This window comes from Rhinichthys klamathensis, unplaced genomic scaffold (assembly GCF_029890125.1).
Source record: "Rhinichthys klamathensis goyatoka isolate OS25496 unplaced genomic scaffold, OSU_Roscu_1.1 h1tg000259l_1, whole genome shotgun sequence".
In the NCBI taxonomy this organism is placed as follows: domain Eukaryota; kingdom Metazoa; phylum Chordata; class Actinopteri; order Cypriniformes; family Leuciscidae; genus Rhinichthys; species Rhinichthys klamathensis.
Window position 1 is genome coordinate 489,528 of NW_026606781.1, and position 24,473 is coordinate 514,000.

General features: G+C 36.3%; 1 protein-coding gene across 5 annotated transcripts; it reads left to right on the forward strand.

Annotated features, from left to right (window-relative positions):
* On the forward strand, window positions 1–22,838 carry slc25a25b (solute carrier family 25 member 25b). 5 transcript variants are annotated; one of them, XM_056267400.1, is made up of 11 exons: window positions 1–557; window positions 11,973–12,099; window positions 14,314–14,401; window positions 14,738–14,773; window positions 15,256–15,367; window positions 16,521–16,679; window positions 17,530–17,682; window positions 18,242–18,349; window positions 21,004–21,171; window positions 21,699–21,849; window positions 21,997–22,838. In XM_056267400.1, exons 1-11 carry the CDS (start codon window positions 225–227, stop codon window positions 22,182–22,184), a joined length of 1,623 nt encoding a protein of 540 aa, XP_056123375.1. In that variant the 5' UTR covers window positions 1–224; the 3' UTR covers window positions 22,185–22,838. The 5 variants fall into 5 exon arrangements, with proteins under 5 accessions (XP_056123375.1, XP_056123372.1, XP_056123373.1 ...); XM_056267401.1 differs by lacking the exon at window positions 1–557 and adding an exon at window positions 9,850–10,117; XM_056267397.1 differs by lacking the exon at window positions 14,738–14,773.
* Window positions 22,839–24,473: the final 1,635 nt, after the last annotated feature.

The window sequence follows — 24,473 nt, forward strand, 5'->3', positions numbered from 1 at the left end:
GCGATCAATTTTGAACCTTACTCCAAAACATATCAAACCAATTGTTGAAGTAAAGAGGCTCACGTGGAATAGATAACCCTTAGACGTATTTGGAAGCTTATCTCAGTGCACATCTGTCACGCATCTTGACTGAAAACGATCGGGTAACCAGCTACAGGCTCACGCTCCCCGTACGCTCACACAGAGACTCTACGTGACACTGTCTGGAGTTCAGCCCGTGTGAAATGCATCAGCGTGGCTCTTTCGTCTCTCCGTTGCTCAGCGGAGTTTTCTGCCAGTGCCGCTCGGAGGAGTATCAGGGCTCGGATCCCGGAGGTGGTGGCCAGACTGTGGGCTCCACACTGGCTGCAACATCGCTCTCAGACCACGGATATGATGAGTCCTGCGACTCCCCGCATCATTGCCCGTGTCCGGTGTGCGGGGGACCCGAGCAGGAGCACCGACTCAAGGTGCTCTTCCAGATCCTGGATGTCAACAGAGACGGAGGAATCTGTGTAAACGACCTGACCATCGGACTGAAAAAGCTGGGCGTCCATCGCACTGAACATGAACTTATGGTGAGTGACTTTATCTCCTTTATATTCAACACGATTGAATTATTGAATTAAATGATGGAATTGTATGATGGGTTTATAGGTCAAATTACACACATTGAGAGGATAGGCTTAGGAAAGAGGTTACTTCATCCAAAAATGAAAATGATCCCATGATTTAATAGGTGTATATGACTTTCTTCTTTCTGCCAAACACAATCAGAGTTATATTAAAACATAACCTGGCTCTTCCAAGCTTTATAATGGGAGTGAGTGGTAGCATAGATTTTGAAACCCAAAAAAGCGGATCCATCTATCATAAAATAAATCCATATGGCTCCAGGGGGTTAATAAAGACCTTCTGAAGCGAAGTGATGTATTTTTGTTTACAACTTTATAAACTATAATCACTGGCTTCCAGTAACGGCTGTAGGTAAGTCGAGTTCCAGAGTGGCCTCTGACCCGACGCATGATGTATTGATGAACACGGAAGTGCAGAGGATAGAGCAAAATAAAACACCACGAATTAGAAGTCTAAAATGAGAATTTTTAAAGAGAAATGTTTAAGGATTTCGATATAAGAGAAGCTTGAGTCTGTTGCCCAGCCCTATTTGTTTAAACCACAAGAGTTGTCTACTCTCACCTAAGCTTACACTACTCCTACATCTTTTGTCATACGTCGGGTCAGAGGTCACTCTAATGCCAGAACTCGACTTGCGTATGGCCGTTACTGGAAGCCCAAGCCAAGTGATGTTAAAACTAGCACCATTCATTTCATTCACTCCCATTATAAAGCTTGGAAGAGCTAGGATATGGCTGAAAGAAGAAAGTCATATACACCTATGGCTTAAGGGGGAACTAACCCTTTAATATAACACATTTTGTTTATAAATTATTATTTATTAAAACCCAGAACAGAAGTTTTGTACTTCCAGACCATTAGATCCTTACTTTCACAGCCCTCTTGTGAGGCTGCTCACTAAACCAGCAGATTTGAGTGATATTTGCTTAATACAGTGCCACAAAAGACAGCTGTGCCTTTCCTTTCTCTCCACTGTGTGAAGAGGATTGCTATTTTTCCTAGAGAGGATTACACTTGTTTTCAGTGTTTGATGTGGACATATGGCAAAAAAGAACTTTATTGTTAGGTGAACACCAGCAATGCTTAATACATCATGATATGAATTGCAGTTTGTGTAGTTTTGGGGCAGTCGTGTGGGTTTCTGTCCACCCAAAATATACATTTAAGGAGCCATATTTAGTTTAATTTTAGTCAATAAAAGATGTCTTTATCCTTATTGGAACAATAGCTGTCAGACACTGTGAAATTTTCTTTTTTAATAAAAAGATACAAATATGCCCAATTGCCCATACACAGAGACATGTTGTTTTCTACTTAGAGTTCAGTGTAATTTTCACTATCAAGTTTATTAGATATGAATCTAGTCTACAGTGCAATTGAAAAGAGTCTCTTGAGAACGTACAGAGCAACATAATAAGGATAAACGAGTGGTAAAGTTTCACTAGAGTGGTAAGAATACACAGAACCTGCTTTGGGTGATTGTAATCTTTTATAACGCAACATAAATTTGTGGGATGTGACGTGAGAGAAGGCAGAAAATGTTTCACTTTCAGTCCTTCAGGAAATACAATAAGCTATACAACTACTTCATATCAATTAGCCTGAGAGCAGCATGTTGGAAAAGGAGCATCCTGTAGCCTACATCAGGGATTCAGATCTGGGATACTGATCACCTGGAATGTGGCCTGTGTCTGTAGCCGAGTCACGAGACGGGACGGAACCTGCTGTCATTTATGATTTACCACCCGGCAGCTCTCCCTCTTCCTCCCGCTTCTCTCCCTCTGTGATGGGGGAAGTTTGGAGGTTGATTAAGTGACTAAATTTATCATTTACAGAAAGCATAATGTTAAGTCTTTCAGAATAGGAATTGAGGGCAAGTTTCAGAGGTGGTTTACTCATTGGCTTATAATGAAGACAAGCATGTTCTGCATTCCACATTAATGATACTGATCTATGGGTGTGTTTTATAAAGCTTGATGGTTTGAGTGAGACTTGGTTTCCTTAAGGTCAGACTTTTTTTTTTTTTTTTGGGATTCGCAGTCTTGGACAAAAGCCTGGCTGCAGTTTTTTGCGCATCAAGAATTCTTTTGTTTGACAACTAACAAAAGCACTTTGAACAAAACCGAAAGTTCCTCTATAGTGGACCAGCTTAGATTTGTTGGCACTGCTCAAATAGACCAGTAACTGTGTTATTACATGTTTTATTATGAAGGTCAAGAGAGTTTACTGCGTAATTCATAACCTCTCCCACAGATGAATGAGATCTGCTGCTTCAATTATGGAGGGCAAAAATAACTTCCTAGCACTTTAATGATCATGGGTGGATTGCACTTGTGGATTCTTGACTTAATTTGCGTGCTGAATTTGCAGATGTAGTGAGAAAATAAATGCAAATAATACAGCACTAGCCGGATGTAAGAACAGGACCTGGCTCATAGTTTTTCTATTCAAAGACACTCAAAGATAGAGGTTAAAGAAACATAAGAAGCTATAGCCTAGGTCTTTAATTATACGAGTTTTTAAATTAATCTTAAATAGGTTAATGGAGCAGCTCTGTTGTGGCGCAGTATATATAATGTAGACACTTTTTTCACGTTTATCCACGCCTTTATTTTCATTCAGCTTATGGCACAGTAACTGCTTAAGTCAAACAGAACGATGTCAAACCTGCCACATATAGAGCTATCCAGTTCCACCCGCAGAAGAAGAGTCTGATAGAAACCCTGCTAATATTGATCTTCAGTAGCTAATAAAAATTATGCACTTTTATGTTCTGTTTAGATACTTGTGCCTTCTCATGCTTTTTTTCTTTATTTTCAATGTATTTTTGTTTTGTTTTATATTTTTAATTAAGTGCAGTAAAAGCTGGCAGCCACACCTCTCATCACATTCAAAGGTCTGGGTGAATAATTTAGTATCTTTCTGTCGTCACATATTAATAGTTTAGGAGTGCAAGGGCCCCCTGGAGGAAAGGGGGAACCACTACAGTGATTGGGAAAATTATTTATTTACCAGTAACATCACTGACGTGCACCTGAACCTCATATGAAGTCCAGTTTTTTTGTGCATTTCCTCTAATGGCCTATTGAGGACAGGCTTTGTCTCACTTGCTGATTTTATTGTATTTAATAAGTTAGTTCACCCAAAAATGAAAATTCTGTCATTAATTACTCACCGTCATGTCGTTCCAAACCCGTAAGACTTTCGTTCATCTTCGGAACACAAATAAAAATATTTTTAATTCGGCTAAATCTGAGAGCTTTCTGTCCCTCCATTGACAGCTATGCAATTACCACTTTGATGCTTCAAAAAGTTCATAAAGAGCTCATAAAACTAATCCATTTAAATTTAGCTATTTAGTCCAAATTTTCCAAAGAGACACTGTCGCATTATATGATGAACTGATTTAATTTAGGCTTTTAGTCACATATAAACATTCATCAGCTCACACATCAGTTGTGGTAAATGTAAACTCAAGCAAGTTCGCTTCACTTGCACGAACCAATGAGGTTCATTCTCATGTTTTATATGGCACGTTTGAGTTTCCACAAGAAGCGAAACAAACGACATGAGGGTGAGTGATTAATGACAGAATTTTCATTTTTGGGTGAACTAACCCTTTAAATATATATACATAGTTATTAATCATATACATGCATACCATTTGTATCCCAGTGTAATTTGCAAAAAAAGGGAGGTTCCTGAGATCTGAATATTGATCTTAGACCTCCCTGTGAAATAAATTGTGGTGCAGCTGCAGTTTTAGTCTGAACAATAGAAAGAGATTGTGCTCAAATGAGCTGTATTGAAATCCTGCCATTTACAAGTAAAATGAAGGAGGGAAAATTAAAATGTCCTGCTGTGCATGCCCAGAATACATTAAAAAAAAAAGGATTTGGTTTCAACAAGCTGATAAATGAATGAATGAGGTAGATTTGTATAGGTGAGTATTAAAGTGTTAGAAGTGCTTGGAATCACCATGGAGGCGTTACAGGGGAGATCCTGATGATGATAGAAAAAAGAGTCAGCAGAATTTCCTCATTTGCTGGGTGTGTGAGAGATCACTCCATTAAATGGCTGTATTTCATCCTCTGATTGGCTGCCTGTGAATTGTCAGACAGGGGCAGCCAGTGTGGAGCGCTCTGATTGGCTGAGGCACAGCTGCAGTGAGGTTGCAGCTTTTTTCACTGCATCACTTTTTGCCGGCTATAGATGCAGCCAACCTGCAGAAGCTTGTAGACACCAAGGAATACACGCACTTGAAACATGGAATCTTTTATAGTTAAATTGATTGTGAGGATTTCAGATTCTTTTAGTTAAGTTGTCTTTTTTCATGGTTTTGGATACTGTGCTGTGTGTCAAGGTTGTGGAGTGAAGTCACTTGAAGAGTGAATGATTTCTTTTTTTTTTACTTGCATGTTTTTGCAGTCTGCAAAGAACTTTTTTTTTTTTGGAAAGTTTTCTGGACAGTTTGTTTTGGAAAGATGCTCTAGGTTTGAGACGATTTCGGGAGCAGTTATTGAAACTGCATTTCAAAGTTTTGACTTGGTCACTGGGTTACTGTGGAAATTCTGTCGGATATGCCAGTGAGTTTTGGAAATTGTGTGGCAGTGTCCTCATCTGCCCTCATCCTCCTGGCCTCACAAATGACTGCCTAAGCAGTTTCTCTCTATACACTCACATAAAACATCTGTAGACTTAAATTGATAGTTCTTACAAATACCAGCAAGATACAACAAAAACGCACACCACTGCTGGATGTTGTGAACTTGTGATTGATCAAATACACAAACTCATAAGTTCTCAAGAGTAAACAGACTTGGGGCATCTTCATGAAGATGCTTAAGGAACTGTGGTCGTCCCTTTCCCAGTGGTTTCTGGGAGTAACCGCATGCGAGCATGGTGCCACAGGGCCACCTGATGGACTTAAGGAACGAAACGCAGAAGATGCTGCAATAAAAGAAGGCCAGAAGAAACCAGGTACACAGGCAGAATCAGTCGATCAAGTAAAGAGCACATCCACAAGGAAAACTACAGTGCTGATTATGGTGGCGCCTCCTAAGGATCTCCAGCAGGTATTACAAAGAGAATTACCACATCAAGTCTTTATAATGTGCATGCATATATATTCCAGAAACCAGAGTGAAAATGTGATAATTCAACTGCTATATGATCAGTGAGATAAGATTATTGCAATTTATTTCACATTATGATTCTTGATCTAAGTCTTTTCAGCTCAGACCCGATCAAAACCTAGCTATGGATGATGTTTCACATCTCTTTTGCAAATGGAAAAATAGTAAAAAGCAATTATTTTAATCAAATTGTCTTCATGTCATATGTGTCTGAGAAAACAGGAGCATTGTAATGAAATAATTTCAGATATTCCAACAGACATTTGCACATGATCTAAACAATTAAAAAATGTAATCAATAAGAGGCTATGCCTGTTACAGTATCTGGAAAAGTTCTGAAATACCATTTGTTTGTGTTTTTATTGTAATTATATTAAAGGAACAGTCAAACAGCTTATAGGCAGCATTTAATTGTGTGAATTTTTTTTTCTAGAAGCAAAGTCTTTTAACCCTTTGATGCGCAAGCTATGGATACCCCTTCTAATGCGCAACATGGGTCTAAAAAGACCCGTATTCATTTCCTATGTTATTTCAGTCATGGCTGAATGTTTCTTTGCTGAATCTTTAAAATATATGCATTTTATCATTTGTTATTCCAGGTATTGATTAAATATCTTGTTTTTGATTTCCACAAATCATTATGTTTATGTTTCCTTTCTTACTTTATAAACAAACACAGTTTTTGTATTTCTACATCAATTTTACATACATGGGTCTAAAATGACCCGTATTCATTTCCTATGTTATTTCAATCATGGCTTAGTGTTTCTTTGCTGAATCTTTAAAATATATGTATTTTATCATTTGTTATTCCAGGTATTGATTAAATATCTTGTTTTTGATTTCCACAAATCATTATGTTTATTTTTTCTTTCTTACTTTATAAACAAACACAGTTTTTATTTCTACATCAATTTTACATACACGGGTCTAAAATGACTGTATTCATTTCCTATGTTATTTCAGGTGGCTTTGACAGTTACAGATTTTAAAATCAAAAGGCGGGGAAAAAAGGACCCTAAACTCTTAACACATCGAACCATTTCAGCATAATGGCTTATTCAAGACTATACGGTTCTTAATAGAACTTTTAGGCCTATTACATGTAAATAAGCTTTAAAGGGGCATTTGGCAACTATTTCAACTTAATGAAACCGTTTAGAAATCATTTGGATGGTTTAATAATTGTTCTGGTGAAAATGGTGACTTTCCCTGCTCCCCCCAACGTTCCTAGGCGGAAAACCAACCTTGCAACATGGGGACTAACGTCCCAGTAAGTTGGAAACAGGAAGTCTTGTGAGAAGCGAGAACGAGCGAGAAACACAAAATGCTTTATGGCAATTCGACATAAACACACACGCCGCCCTCAATGTGTATGATGTATTACCCACCTCGGTATAGCTCCACACGATAAAGTTGGCCGGCTCCGATAATAACAAATGCACATGAGCAGCGGTAGAAAGGGGGAGGAGGGGCCGCAAGTGAGTTTTTTTACAACATTGTTGTGAAATATACATCCCACAGCTGTAGGGGGAGCTCGTTGAGAAAACATGCGACAACAAAAGTGAAAATCAGCGAAGAAATAGCTAGAGTTGCTGAGTTCCCCTTTAAAAACCCATCTTTTTTTAGTGTAGCTAACATTAGCTAGCTAGAATAGAATATGTCGACAGCTAGCTAGCTAATAGTATTGGATATGTTTCTCTTTCTCACAAGTAATTTCTCACTAGGATTTCGTGGTCAAGTAACCATAGCCTAATATTCAAATATTATGTCCAGTTATCTTTTACAAAATATCAAATATTTTCTGTGGTTAAAATAAAATAAGACTTGCATCAAATATACAAAAGCAGCAGTGTTGAATTGTGAAATGTGTGGCAGGTGAATAGTATTATGTAATAATACCATAGTAATAGTATTTATGCAGTAAATATGTTCCTACTTGCAAATATGTGCAAATATCAAAGGTTTCTATATGGGTCATTTTTGACCCATGTATGTAAAATGTATGTAGAAATACAAAAACTCTGTTTGTATATAAAGTAAGAAAGAAAACATAAATATCAATATTTAATGAATATCTGGAATAACAAATGATAAAATGCATATATTTTAAAGATTCAGCAAAGAAACACTCAGCCATGACTGAAATAACATAGGAAATGAATACGGGTCATTTTAGACCCATGTATGTAAAATTGATGTAGAAATACAAAAACTGTGTTTGTTTATAAAGTAAGAAAGGAAACATAAACATAATGATTTGTGGAAATCAAAAACAAGATATTTAATGAATACATGGAATAACAAATGATAAAATACATATATTTTAAAGATTCAGCAAAGAAAACACTCAGCCATCACTGAAATAACATAGGAAATGAATACGGGTCTTTTTAGACCCATGTTGCGCATTAGAAGGGTTGTGATACAAAAACTATTTTTATTCAAAAAGTAAGAAAGTAAAAATAAAAATAAGGATTTGTGATGATCAAAAACAAGTTAATTGAGGAATACCTGGAATACTGAATGATGAAATTAATTTCTTGCAAAGATATAGAAAATTAAAACTCAGTCGGGTCTATTTAGACCCATGTTGTGCATCAAAGGGTTAAGCAAAGTCTCCTACTATGCATGTAAATTTTGCTTGGTCCTCCCCCTAATTATTGCTTCACATCCTTAGTGGGTTACAGCCTCTGTTGCTTTTTAAAGTCCCCCTGTAGTCCATATTTTATACCTTAAAACTCATCTTTGGATGCCAAAATGACAATACACCCTTGCTTCATTTAGTAGGGATCATTTAGTAGGATCTATCGCAGCCTCTACTCAATCACACCAATTCAGAATACCTGATCCACTCAGTTAACTTTACTGTAGTAAACGCTGCACAATGGCAAGTGGAAATACTGCTATTGCCTAATTCATGTTTAACATGTATGAAACAGAAACTGATGCTGAAGAAGTGGATGAGTGAATTATACATCGTCTATAAGCCGATATATCAGAATGGTAATACATTTAATGTATCGCTCTCTACAATGTCAGACACATAACAGTAATTGATATGATTAGCCTTTGGCTATGTTATCAAACCGCTAATTATGTTACACAAACCATGTTCTCGTTCACCCTCTCAGAGTCAGACTGCTCCCTTCTAACAAACAACTTAAGACATCAGTGGAGAAAGGCAGTAGTTCATAATATACATCATATACATAATTTACCAGCTATATTGCTAAAATTACCAGATTTTTAATATCAACAGAAAAATATACTGGGGTAACCTGGTTTCTCTTGAGACTCCCCTGCTTCAGAGCAGTTAATGATATGCTAAAGCCCGCCCACACAATGATTAGTTACAACATGCTTGTGACGTAGAGAACAACTGTGATTTCAAACCACGTCTTTTTCACTGCAGTTGAAAGAACAAAATACTCAGAATTGGTGTTGACTTATGAATTTGCACATGTTTTGTCTTAAAGCCCAACACAGACATATAAACAACATTAAAAACCGACTTTAAATATTGTCAGAAATATTTCACCTGGTCAGTCAGATTAATTAGTGAAAGATCATGTGCTAGTGACAGGATTAAACCCCATTACAATGTGTGTTATCAGATGGATTTTCTGTTATCTCTAGGGACCAACGAGATTAATCACAAACCGCTCAGTAAAGTGCTCAGTTTCATGTTTTCTGACCACCAATTTCACTAATTAGTTGTTGCTAAACAGATAGTGTCCCTTAGGATGTATATGGAGAGTTTTGTTAAAATGTGTTTTGAAATGGGTAATTTATGGGGTCTGAAATTAAGTGATATATATATATATATATATATGTGGTTTTGTATTTTTTTCCTATAAAGTAATTGTTGAATTAGATGATTAAGCAAATAAAATGCTGTCTGTTTTCCTTTTTTTTAAGTATGTGGATTTTCCAGAATTGTGCTGTTGCATGACTGTCAACTGTTAAGACTGATACACCGATAAGCCTTGTGAGAAGGTGATGCTGTATATGACTTGAGCCAATTACATTGCAGGTTGCAGTTCAAGCCTTAAAATGGGCGGGTTTTATACGTCCCCTAATCCCATGTGTAAGAAATACCTGCGTTATAGTCCTGGTTACTTCAAGAACAGCCAAGAGCTGTGTACATATCTTTCTTACCTTGCCTTTAAGTTTTTAGTTTTCATGTTTTTTTTATTAAGGTGAACATGTTGTGTTTGTACCTTTACGTGCCTGTCCATATCTCAGAACGGCTAGAATTTGAGTATTTTGAGTCTGATAGTTTACCGGCACAGCTGAAGTCCCTTTTTAAGTTGAGTTTATTTCTTCCATCACAAGAGTTTGATTCTTACAGGAAATGGCGAAAGGTATGTTATCTGTATTATTATGTTGAAAAAAGATTGGGTTGTGTGTTTCTTGATGTAATAACATTTTGTTTGGCCCAGCCTCAAACAGTTTTATTTTAGTATTATTTATATACTATTATAATATTTATTAATATTTTGAATTCGTTTTTATTTTGTATGTTTAGTCATTTATCATTTTTCTATTTAGGTTTTAATTATTGTCATTTCAGTTTTAGTTTTTTAGTAGTTTACTTTTATATCTGTTATTTCAGTAAATTTGACCTAATGTCAAATTATTTGTTTCAGTTACTTGCCAAGGTAACATTTCAAAAAAAAAAAAAAATTAAGTTACTTTTAAATTACCGAAAATTATTTGTAATGGTTTTAGTTACCAAAACCGTAACCTATGGGTTTGGTGTTTTATAGAAATTGAGGAAAATTTGTTTCAATGTCAAAAAAGTCCTTATGAGCCCAAGACCTGTTGTCTTTCTTGTCCATTCATCTAAAGACTTGATTTGTAATGGGATGAATCAGTTTAATCCAGATTATTTGACTTCCGTGTTTGAACTGCATTTAGAATCCCTTCCTGTGTCCTTTACAGAGTGTGAGCTAACTTTTATGTTTATGCCTAAATGGCTTGCACAAAATGTCAATATTCAATATTGTAAACTTAAAGGAACTTTAATATTTATGTTATAGAATTTAATAGTCAGATTGCAAGCATTTCTTTCTGTTTCCCTTCTGGTTCTTCAGATTCATTCTATTAGAGAATTGATGGTCGTTGTCACACAGACCATCTGAACTTCAGAAGGCTAATAACCCCCAAATCTCGTTTCCATTCTCATGACCCACTTGTCTGCAGTTGAGTCATTGCAGCGTCCGGATTGAGTGTGTGAAGACGATGGCTATCTTTAAGCTACTTTACACTGACAGGGCTATTTGAGACTTGGCTGGAGGCCTGTGATCTTGACGGTCTGAAATGATGCTCATTAGACTGTCAGACATGACATATTCTGAATGGCTTCTTGATTACATGTACCTGTCCGTCATGGCCATTTTAATCAGCAATTTCTCTTGAATGATGATTAATTAATGGATTATTATAATTGTTGTTGTTATCATGTTTGCTTACTATAGTTAACAGTATGGCCTCCTGTATAGATTTAATGAGCACAGTTCATTCATGAAAAAATGACTATTTATGGACTGTATGTGCTTGAATGGCTATGAGTTCTTGTAGTCTTTGTACAGTAGAGGGGGAATTTTAGTTTATTCAGACACTTCTACACTTTTTTTTTAGCTAAGGTATCATTATGCACTAGTCTCTAATCTCATAATAGTAAGTAACATAAATGATCTGACTCCGTGTTCTAGTTTTCAGTGGCTCATTCTGAAGTGCTGATGTCACTGGGTGGGTGGGGTGTTCATTTGTCTGCTTGTGGTTGAAAAAGTTTAGTAGTCGACAGACCAATGATTTTGTCACCCCATAAGGTACACGCACTGTCTGAGCAACATCAGCCATTAAAACTGGAAACGCATTCTCTTTTGTTTCTGTCCTTCCAGAACACTTCAGGTCAATGATTAATTCTTCTTTTCCATCTCCTTCCATTACCTCCAATTATATGCTGCTCAATGGTTCAGACAGCTTGTGTCCTAAAGGTCAAACGTTGTCAAGATGGCCCTCATGAAGCTGATGCTCATGAGAATGTTAAACATGGTCCATTCAATGCTATCTTCAACAAACAAAGACCATATGTCTGTCCCTAGTGCCCCATCAGCTCAACACCCCGAACAACACCGGCTCACTGTCCTCAAAAAAATGTGTTCTCTCTTGAGGGACTCTCTTTTGATGTTGATTTCTGCATATGTGTTTCAGAAAATCGTCAAGGCTGGAGACAAAGACTTGGATGGCCAGTTGGACTTTGAGGAGTTTGTGCACTACCTGAGGGACCATGAGAAGAAACTGAGGCTGGTCTTCAAGAGTCTTGACAGAAAGAACGATGGTAAGTTTTTATGCCATGAATTATAGATGTTTTTGATGCAAAACAAACCAATTGAATGTACTGAAAGACTGCATGTATCATGCAGCATCAGTACTTTTACATACAAGATTGTGTAATACAGTGTTCTCAGGTGCCTAATGTGTTTAGATCAGAGGATCTCAACTTTTTTGACTCTAATGCTCGCCAGTATTCAAACAATAAAAGGGTATGCATTGATGTCACTTTCCCGCCGGAACACCCCCCTCAGCTGGACTGAGTGGCAAAAGAGCTGCTGCGTGACTGGATTTAATAGCGGAAACTGTGAAAATGCGAGTGAAACAAACGATTATCAGTTGTAACTAAAGGTTGGACTTGATAGTGTTCTTTACAACTTACCAAAGATCCAGTGATCCATAGATATTGACATGCAGCCAGGAATCATGTTTCCTGACATTTATTTGTGCCTGATTTCGACGTCGGGGAAATACATAAAGAAAATTTTCCTGTGAACGTTTATATAAAAACAATGTAAGTAGGTCTAAATCCGGGTGATCACTTATTTCAATGTTATATATATCGTCATATCGTCCAGCCCTAGAACGTGTATAGTTTTTGTCTGTGTTTATTTAAAAACATCCTATTATGCAGAATATAATTGATGAGTTATCAATACAATATATAACAGTACAATATATAGGATATGATTTTACCCCTAAATTCAGCATATTGACACAAAATGATAACTGCAAATCCACGTTTCGCTTCCTGGAGTCTTCCCAATGTGAATTGCAGCTATCCATTTGCTTCTCTTTTCTGTAGCTTTCACAGATATATACTTCTAAATATACTTCAGATTTCATGTCAAATCTATTTTTACAGTCAATCTCAAAGCTATTTCCCGGTTTAGATGTGTTTTGTGTGTGTTTTTTTGTGGCACTCACGCTGAAAACCAATGCTGCCACTGTTTTTTTGCCACTCAGTGGGCGTAACCGCAGTCTCTCTGGGCGACGGTGACATCATGTGCATTACTGGATAAGGATTTTAGACAAATTACAATTACATTTTCTACCCAATAAACAAAAAGTAAAAAAAACAACATTTTCCAGGTCTAGAAATCACACTTTTAAAATTAGGCTACCTCATACATTCAGTTTTTTCAAAACAGTGGAATTGTTGTTGGAACAGCAGTTGTTGAGAGGGTGAATTTAAATAGTATCTTGATTTTTAGTTGTTTTGGCCCCTTAAGTCATCTTAAGGCCCCCTTGGAAGTTTGCTGAGGTCCTCTAGTGGTCTCCTTTTTGAGAGCCACATTTTTAGATGTTGAAGACCCCCTAAGTTTTTAATGTTGTTTATATGTCTATGTGTTGTTTTTAATATGCTTTAAGACAAACCATGTGCAAATTCAGTACCATTGCTGAGTATTTTCTCCTTAATCCAGTGAATCAAAGACAGTCTCAAAAATGCGGTTTAAAATCTCAGTTTTTTCTTACGTCACAAACTACCTTGTCAACAATCACGTCAACATGCGGGTGGACTTTAGCATATCATTAACTTCTCTGAAGCAGGGGAGTCTCAAGAGAAGCCAGCAGGTTATCCTGCTATATTTTTCTGTTGATATTAAAAATCTGGTAATTTTAGCAATTTTACATTTTAGCAATATAGTGGGTGAATTACGTATATGATGTATGTTACGATGTTATGATGATCTACAGTACCGGTATATGCCTTTTTCCACTGACGTTCTATGATGTTCAAAGCGTTTCTAAGGATACTGATTTTTTAGAAGGCAGCTTGCGTAACAGCTTGGTTTGTGTAACATTTAACAACACTATTAGCTGTTTGATAACGTTGTCAATCAAAAGGCTAATCATATTACCGTAATTACCTTTATGTGTTTGATGTTGTAAAGAATGATACCATTGTGGAGCGTTTACCTCAGTAAGTTGACCGAGTGAATCTCTGAGCTAGTGTGAGTGAGTGAAGGCGGGAATAATTAGCATTTTTATGGATCCGAGTATACTAAATGACCAAAGGGTGTTACTTTCAAGCTATTTTAAGGCATGAAAACATTTTTTGTAACTTGGTTTTTACAAAAACTGTTTTGAGTTTTAAAACTTGCAGGATATTTTTTATAGTAGAATGACCTCTTATATGTCAAAAGATCGATTGATTTCTCAATTCATGACCCCTTTAAAATGGACAATTGTTTCACCACATATTCTTTTAAATCTGCAGGTCGCATAGACTCACAGGAGATCATGCAGTCACTAAGAGACCTTGGGGTTCATATATCTGAGGAACAGGCTGAAAAGATCCTCAAGAGGTAACTGGCTTTTATCTTCCAATCTCCCTCTTTCTCTTAAGTCTTTTATACCTAGCTAATGATTCAGGCCTAACTGATCTGTATAGTGTTGAGGTGACTGAGAAACCTGAACCAGCACAGTTTATACAGTTCTCATTTTTCAGCATGTTTCTTTGACATTTTTTGACCAGTCAATTCCAAAAAGTTTTCAATTAAACGAAGCACTGACTATAATAAAAGTTATTTTTTATTTTCTGTCTGTGTGACTGTGTACGTGTCTTTGGTCGTACGCTGTTTCTTTATCACTCTCTCCTTCTTGTGATCCCACACCCACTCTCTCTCTGCTCATCTTATCAGAATAAGGAGGGGTAATATATGTGCCCCTATAATGTAGTAAGTAGCTGTCTTTTCCCTGCATGTTTGCCTTGCTCTGCATTTGCATTTCATCTACTTTCATCTCTGCGATTTCATGTTGCATATTTGATATTCTCTCTCTCTCTCAGAAGCTGTTTTTTCCCATATGGGTGATGCTTTTGAAATATTGAATAAGCCAATGATTTATATATTTAAGGGGTTTTGAAAGTCAATAATAGAACTTTTAGCAAAAGAAAACGTTCTTAAAATTATTAAAGAAGGAATTCAAAATAAAAAGGCTGGGACGTTTGTGCATGTAAATAATTTTATTTTCTAGTCGCTTGACTGTATATGCTTAATTTTGGTAGAAGTAATGCAGGTCTAAGTAGTTTCTTATCTAAGTGCAGGTTGGTCTTATTTAAAAAATCAACAGCTGCTAGTACCAAGAGCCAAAAAAGTGCTTGCAAGAAATGGACATTTTATTTAGTTTTGGTCTCTTTGTTTTTTCTTTATTTGAATAGTATGGATAAAAACGGTACGATGACGATTGACTGGAATGAGTGGAGAGATTACCACCTGCTTCACCCTGCTGAGAACATTCCTGAAATCATCCTCTACTGGAAACACTCCACGGTAAAACACAACCACACCGTCCTGCCATGTAGTTCAAAGTTCCCAGCTTTGCTTTCAGTGCCGACTGTCTCTCATTGCTCCTTTTAGGAGGTTTTATTAACTTTTTATAGTCTCTTTGTTGTGTAAATTGCCCTGACTTGCAACACTGACATACTGTACACCAGACATCTCGTTAAAACTGGAGATGCTCTTCCACCTTAGTCATTCGGTCCTACTAAGCCTCTGCTTAGTTAAATTTGTTTCCTTGCACCTGAAATACTCCATGAATGGGACAAAAGGACGTCACTGTGATCCAGTCTGATCCTGTTAAACAGATCAACAGTGTTTTGACGTCACTGACAAGACCTTTTTGACACAGGAGAGGTAGATGTATTCCACCTCATGGATTATTCTAGCACCCAGGTGAACAGATAAGTCAATGTCAGTTTGATTTGAAAATGAAAAGCCAATTATTTCTGGATTACTTTTATTATGTTATCACAAATTCAGTATGTTATTTGTTAAAAAAAATTAATAAAATATAAAAAAATAAAAATGGATATTACAAAAAAGACAGAACTAAATTTAAAAATGTAAAAATACTCATGGTGAAGAAGAGTAAAGCCAGGTGCACACTGTGTGATTTATAATGGTCCTTTACGATTGTTGCATGTCATGATCCTCACTGTAAGCCATGCCACACTATAAGATCTCAGTTGTCATTAATGTCAGACTGTACAAGTCAAGACGCGTTAAAAACATACATTTTTGTCATGGCTTGTCTTGAAAAACAAAGACAATTTGACGGTCGTCGTAGAAGGCACACTGCAGGACTGTGAGTCAACTATTCTGACTTTGCCAGAATTTCGTCGGATGTAAAATTTGATCGCAACGGTCATTAATCGGCTGTCAGTGAACATGTCAAACTAACTGTCAAAGACTTCAGATTTTAGCCTAGGATCAGAGGAATCTTGTAGGATTTGCAAAATTTGTCTCAGATTTGTCCCAAATTGGCCAAAATCATACAGTGTGAACCTGGCTTAAGACCGATATCTCTCATCTTTCAATTATTATATTCTCTCAAATATTTCTAGTACTAATGATAAATCACCTTACTGGTTGATTGTCCATTCATTTTGTTCTCACTGTACATGATGTCATTTCCTCTGCACAGATATTTGATGTAGGGGAAAGTATGATAGTCCCTGATGAGTTTACAGCAGAGGAGAAGAAAACGGGCATGTTGTGGCGACACCTGGTAGCAGGAGGTGGAGCAGGTGCTGTGTCCCGTACCTGTACTGCACCTCTGGACCGCCTAAAAGTTCTCATGCAGGTATGAGACATGTATAGAACATAGCACACATCATATGATTACTGAATAAATAATACACATTTAAGTTTGGAAAATTTATATGTGATGTGATATTATCTCTTATGGTCACCTCTCATGTACATTCAGGTCACCAAGGCTATATGTATTTGATCAAAAATACAGTGAAAGCATTACTATTGTGAAATATTATTACAATCTAAGATAACTGTTTTCTCTTTTGAATACTGTAATTTATTCCTGTAATGTCAAAGCAGAATTTTCAGCGTCATTACTCCAGTCTTCAGTGTCACATGATCCTTCAGAAATCAGTCTAATATGCTGATTTGGTGCTCAAGAAACATTTCTCATTATTCTAAATGCTGAGCTGTAGTGCTGCTTAATTTTTGTGGGGACATACATTTTCAGGTTTCTGATAAATAGAAAGTTCAAAAGAAGAGCATTATTGGAAATAGATAATAATGACCCATGAATTAATCTTGGCTCATGAGCTGAAATACTAGGCTTTCTTCAAGCCCCAGTTAGGGTGGTACATGAACTGAAGTGAGATCCCCTGTCACCAGTGTCCTCTTTATGAAGGGACTTCACTGTAGGGACACTGCTACTGAGTGTACTGTAAAGTCACTAAAGTACATGCTGTTCTGTTCTTTGGATGAGTGCCTCGGTGGATGACCATGCACATTAGAAATTGACTAGTTTTAAAGTTCTTCTTCTTTAAATTCTTTAGTATGTTGAATTTATAAGACTCATGGAACATTGAACCTCTTGTCTGGTGTAAATGTACCTTAAAATGCTTAAATGAAACAATTTATGAGCAAATTCAGATGTTTCACCACTGGAATGGTGTTGGCAGGTTCACGCGACCCGCAGCAACTCCATGGGTATCGCCGGAGGATTCTCCCAAATGATCCGTGAGGGTGGAATCCGGTCACTGTGGCGAGGGAACGGTATCAACGTTTTGAAGATTGCACCTGAGTCTGCTATCAAATTCATGGCATATGAGCAGGTAGCTTGTTGTTTAAACATGTAATATGTTTAAACAATAAACATGTTTTAGCATAGCTATTTGAAACGTACAAAATCCTGGATATTTAAAGAACATTAATGTAGATAACCACAATTTTTGTAAACAAATGGTTGCATCTCTTTTGTTGATTTGTTTACATTGACAACTCTGTTCACACCAAGGATAATATTAACTATAACTATAAAGATATAGTTCTAAAAACCTGTCTAAATAACTATATTTATAACGGCACTGAGAAAAAATATTGTTGGAACGATTTTTCCCAGCTGATGAACGATAAAAACATTGACAGCCAATCAGAATCCATCCTTCTTTAAAGACCTCGAGCATTTAAAGCAGCAGACGACAAAAGTGCGTCACACGCTCAGAATAAACAGAACGATATCGTTCGCTGGTGTGGACGTTAATATAGTAATAGTTGTCTTTATAGTTATCATTCTTGGTGTCTTTAGCCAGACAAAAAACTGAATAACACTTTGTATGTTGCTCCCAGCTATTATATCTGTGATTTCTAAAGCTCTTTTGTCCTGTTCTTCAGATCAAGCGGCTGATTGGCAGTAATCAGGAGACGTTGGGGATCCTGGAGAGGCTGGTTGCTGGGTCTCTAGCAGGAGCAATTGCCCAGAGCAGCATCTACCCCATGGAGGTAAGACCATAAACAATAATTTAAGAAAAAAATGTAAGCACTGCTTTGAGAAAGAAAAATAAGCTTTTTGTTCTGTCATTTATTTATTTATTTTTTTATTTATTTTTTTATTTGATAGGGACAATGCTCATTGATCAACAAACAAGTTACTTGCTGTAAACAAGCCAGAGTTAGCTACAAGTGCTAGTTTCCATCTGTTGTCCCTAGCCAGATCTTAACAGGCACCCTAAAATACAAAAGTCAATAAAAATACACTATACAGTAGCAATGTAATAAATACAACAGGAATTTCAAAACAATGTAAGCATAATAAAAAAAAATAATAATAATAATAATAATAAATACAGCAGAAATTTCAAAACAATATAAGCATAAAAAATAAAATAAAGTATGTTCATGGACTTAAGTATTTGATGTATGATTACAATTGTAATTGTCCCTAAGCCAAGATTTAAGCTGTTTTTTAAAAGAGGAGAGACTATTACACTCCCTTAACTCATTGGGCAGACTATTCCAAAAAATTGTAGCTCTGACAGAAAAGGCTGTGTTTCCAATCCTACTTTGTCTATATTGAACTATGCAGTCCCCTCTGGTGGCTGATCTAGTTACTCTATTGGCCTTATCTTTCTGTTTTATAAACTGGCATAGTGGTGGTGGAGCAAGCCCACGAAGTACCTTAAAGACAAGACAGGCATCAGCATAGTGTCTAAAGTTTTCAAAGCTAAACATGTTGTGTTTTTTGATTATGTGACAATGATGATAGCTATTTCCCTTACGGTCCAATGTCTTTAATGCCTGTTTATAAAGTGACTCCAATGGTTGCAATGTTGTTTTATTGGCTTGCGACCAGCTAGTTAAACAATAAGCAAAATGTGAGAAGATCATCGCATGCAAGAAGAGCTTTGCGGCCTTCATTGATAGATATGATCTTATATACTTAAAATTTGCCAGGTTAAATTTAACAATATTGGCAACCTTTTTTGAATGCTTTTTAAATGAGAGTTGTGAGTCTAGGATAATTCCAAGATATTTAAAATCAGATACCACTCTAACCTTCTCTTGGTTAACAATTACCTCAGGGTCATAAGTCACAGTAGTTTGTTTTGTAAAATACATACATACTGTTTTATTTATGTTCAGGTGTAAGCATGAATTAATTAGCCATATGGATACCTTACTCATGGCCTCAGTCAGTTGGTGTGCAGCTTGTTGTTTATTTTTAGCATGCACGTAGAGGACTGTGTCATCTGCATACATTTGTAAATGTACAGATGGACAAACAGTAGGCAGGTCATTTATATAAAGACTGAACAGAAGGGGGCCCAGTATAGATCCTTGAGGGACACCTATTTTACAGTTTAGATATGTAGATTGAGTGTTGTTAATGCGTGTGCTTTGTTTTCTGTCAGATAAGTAAGATTTCATCCATTTAATTGCATTCCCACAAAAATTAAAATAGGATAATTTTGACAAAAGAACGTCATGATCGACGGTGTCAAATGCTTTTTTTAAATCTAAAAATATTGCACCCACCACGCCTCCTTTATCTAGATTCATTTTAATGTTCTCTATAAAAAAGCAGTTGGCTGTTTCTGTAGAGTGATTACTACGAAAGCCAAACTGCATTGGGTGCAGTGGTGTATGACCTTTACTAAGATGAGTAGTCAGCTGTTTCGCCACCCATTTCTCTGCTACCTTGGATATTACAGGTAGTATACTGATAGGCCTGTAGTTCTCCACCAGTGTTTTATCACCGGCCTTGAAAATGGGGGTTACCACAGCTGTTTTCCAGGAACTTGGGAAAATACATTGTTTAATTGATAAATTGATTAAATGTGTAAGAGGTTTGATTAAAGGCTGTTTATGAGTTTTAAAAAATACAGAATCAAAACCAAAGGCATCTTTAGCTTTTGAGTTCCTTAATGAACTTATGATATTCTCTACCTCAAGTTCACTAATTTCCTCAATTCTAAAAACAGGTTTGTCAATATCAATAGGAGTGCTCACTATATTACTAGCAATGCAATTCTGTGCCAATTCCTCAACTGATTGGATAAAAAAATTATTAAAAGTGTTTGCTATAATGTTGTCTTCTCTGGTTATGATTCCGTTTAATTTTAGTTCAAGTGCCGGTGCGCAATGCTGAGTATCTTTCCCAATTAATTTATTAAGATTGTTCCAGATTAATTTCCCGTCTCCCTTTGCATCATCAATTACTTTTATATAGAAATCTGCTTTGGCTTTCCTTATGTTCCTTACTACTCTATTTCTGAGGGATGTATAACTATACCAGTCACTTCTGAGTCCTGACTTAAGTGCAATCTTTAGTGAGGAATCTCTGTCCCTCATCTGTTTCCAGAGAGCCTCATTGAGCCAAGGTGGAGCATTTTTCTGTCTTGGTCTGTGTGTCATTCTTCTGCTATATGAAGATATTATAGTATTATAGTATTTAGATAATAATTGACCTCCCATGCATTTCTTGTATCATGTTTCTGTATTGTACCATTTTAAAAATTCCAGTTTTTAAGAAATAACTGCCATCTCAGAGTCTGAAACTAAATCAAGTTCTGGTGATGTCTTTCTACACCAAACAAAGTATTGCTTTTTTCAGATCTCTTGGAGTTTTAACAAAACACTTTTGTGTGTTTTTAAAGGTTTTAAAGACTCGTCTTGCCCTGGGAAGGACGGGTCAGTACTCTGGTATCGCGGACTGTGCTAAATATATATTTAGGAAGGAGGGTCTCACAGCCTTCTACAAGGGTTATGTTCCCAATATGCTGGGTATCATTCCTTATGCTGGAATAGACCTGGCTGTTTATGAGGTAAGTTTTTACACAGGAAAAAAAAAACAAATTTTTATCAGTGTTCTTTTTATTGTCAACTAAAACTATTAAAAAGGTTCCATTAATTGAAATAAATCTGAATTGTTTCAATTAAAGCATAGAAATATAATGCTTAAACGAAACAATGTATGGCTTATATATATATGACTAATAAAATTGAAAAAGCACAAAAAAGCACTCAAATTAAATCTGAAAATATAAAAATAAAAGCTTATTCAAAATATTAACAAAAACTATAATGGCATATAAATAATATTAAAATAACACTGGGCTACATTTGATTATTTTTTAAATGTGTGTCTAAATGTTTCATATATTTTATGTTTTATTTAATAAAAAGTATGTGTTATGTAATTATAATTATTTTATAATTAATTATATTATTATTTAATTGTTTTATCTGTAGACTCTAAAGGACTTATATTTATTTATTAAAATGTATGTCATATAATAATTATTTTATGATTAATTTATGTTGTAAATATTATTCTATTTTTTATCTGTAGACACTAAAGAACTCGTGGCTGCAGAGGTTTGCTACGGACAGTGTCAATCCGGGTGTGTTTGTGCTGCTAGCCTGTGGTACAATGTCTAGCACTTGTGGACAGTTAGCAAGCTACCCATTAGCCTTAGTGAGGACACGTATGCAGGGTCAAGGTAAGTCTTTAAACTCTCAAATACATCATTACAAGGCTTGATTCTTTACTACTATTATCATTCACTAAGTAAACTATTATTGTTTCTCTGTCACAGTCTAATGGATTTATTTTCACTTGCGTTTTGTTCTCGTTCTCCATCGGTTAGCGGCTTCTCAGGAATGCAGCCCTCAGATGACCATGACTGGTCTCTTCAGACACATTGTACGGACAGAGGGTGCAATTGGACTCTATAGAGGCTTGGCGCCCAACTTTATGAAGGTCATCCCTGCTGTTAGCATCAGCTACGTGGTTTATGAGAACCTAAAGATCACCCTTGGCGTCCAATCCCGGTGAGGGGAAGCCAAAGACTGTTAAATCCTTAATGGCTTTTGTTTTTCCTCTCAACTTTTCTTTTGGACCAGTGAAAGAGATCGTCCAAGAGGGCCGGATTGCACTCAAGGGGAAGTGTAGAAACACTTGGCCAAGAAAGAGCTTGCATGATGGGAAGAAGAAACCTTTGCGTCAAAGACCTAACGTTTGAATTTGATCTGTGAATGTAAGAGTGAGTAACTGGAATGTACAGTATTAGAACAGGGCAAAAAAAAAATACAATCCTAGCTGCAAGTAAAATGTGAGCACCTCAAAATGGCATCTGTATTGGATCCCAACACTCCCTTATTCCAATCCTGAGGTCATGTGAGGTCACCAGGTTGTGGTAGTTATATTTTAGCAGGGACCAAGAATTTGCAAGATATGCTTTTTGGAAAGGAAGGGCCAGACACCTGATGGATTCAAAGAGCCAGATTTACTAAAGCATTTAGTATATGCAACTTTTCTCTAAGAAAATAAATAACACTTCATCCATTAATTTATTCATTTAAACTGCACAACTGGAATTGAATGTGCTAAAGGCTTTGGCAGATATGATGCTAGTAATCCTGACGCAGCCCTTTCAGATCACTGACTCGTTCTTCCACTGGATGGCAGTGTTCTGTAATAAAGGGCTGGCTGGGCAAGGCTCCCATTTTCAGTCACAATTTCTTATAAGATCACCCACATGCTTGCATTTCGCTCACATCATTTATTACTTGTATTATTACGTTAACTGACATGCCAGTTTTGACATCTTAAAAGTTACAAGTGTAACAAGGGAATTATTCTTATTCATCAAATGGTCCAAATAATATTGTTGAGGGCTTCTCATTGTTGGTTTTTTAAATGTTGTTTACAACATTCATTGAAAGTTACTATAAAAAAAAGATTCCATGAAATTAAGAATACTAGACATGTGCACACACTCCTAATGGTGATTGGCAGCTAATCAAGCGTTAAGAAAAAAGTTTCAACACTGGGTCAGTTTGAGAATAAAATGACCTGGGTTTGAGAATTCAGCACCAGCTTAAATGTGTCGGGTTGAGTTCCATGTCTAGGTAGACACTGTTTGGTCTAAAGTTGGAGAAAGCAATGCTACTATTTGATTTGTTTTTACATTAAAACAATCCTGGATAATTAACTGATAAATGATCTGCTCAACTGCAGTGTAAATATAACTTCTCACCAGTATTAGTTTGTTAACCTTTCAAACAGGACTATAACACTCTAGTCAAGTAACATATTTAAGCACTTTATTTTAATAAAAAATAAACCAGACTTGAATTTTTAGGAGGATTTATAATGGAATGATATTCAGTAGTTGTAGTGGTTGTGATTTAAGTAAATATATTATTTTCAGCATTTATGTTTAATATTTGTATCAGGTTGGGGGGAAAAAGTTTAAGTTTTTGTAAAGAAAACACTAGAGAGGTTTAAGTTAGGATTTCTTTTGAACAATGTAGTTGCTAATGACTCTACTCTGCAGCAGTCGGCAAATATCTTGTATATTTGGATATGACATTTGTCAGGATATAGGCACCCCAATGTTTCAAATGTGCATTTTTTTTATTGAAAAAGAAAAAATAAGTTGCACTTAAAGCTATTGCATGTGAAGCCCAAAATCCCTCTAGTTCAATGGGTTTTTGCCCTTTGTTGTTCTACAAAACTTTAGTATTAATATAGTTGCCTTCATTATAAATAAAATAAAGCTGCTTTTAGACTCTGGGGGAAACGTAGGGAGATGGTGTTAATGGCTGAAATATTTTTCTAATGATTTGATTCTCAGGGAGAATTTAGTGGTTTCCAATACTCATGTGCAGATGTGCCTCCTTAGTCTCGTCTCCACTGAGCTCTGGAACTGAAATCTGCATATAAACATAAATAACTTGTATGACTGAGTTTGTGCAGGCCTAACAGTTTGCCTTTTTCAAGCTTCAATACATGACTTTGATCGGTGAAAAAATAGCAAATACCCTTCAGTGTCCCGGTGGTAGTTGAACAGAACTCAGCTGTGGCCCAATTCCCTTTGAATCAATTCATTCTTTGTAATGCATGTATGTGTGTCTTGTCTGAATATGCACAAATTGCACTGTGAAGTCTTTACAGGGCTTTAAAAGCTGTATTTGAGCCTGCCTCATAATGAATGCAGCTTTCAATTTTTTTTGTTTGTTTTGCATTTTGCACCTTTTACAGGAGAAATCTTTGGACTGCTCTGAACTTGTGGGCTAGATCCATTTGTGTGGTAGTCCTGAGACTAAAGGCTTTAGATTT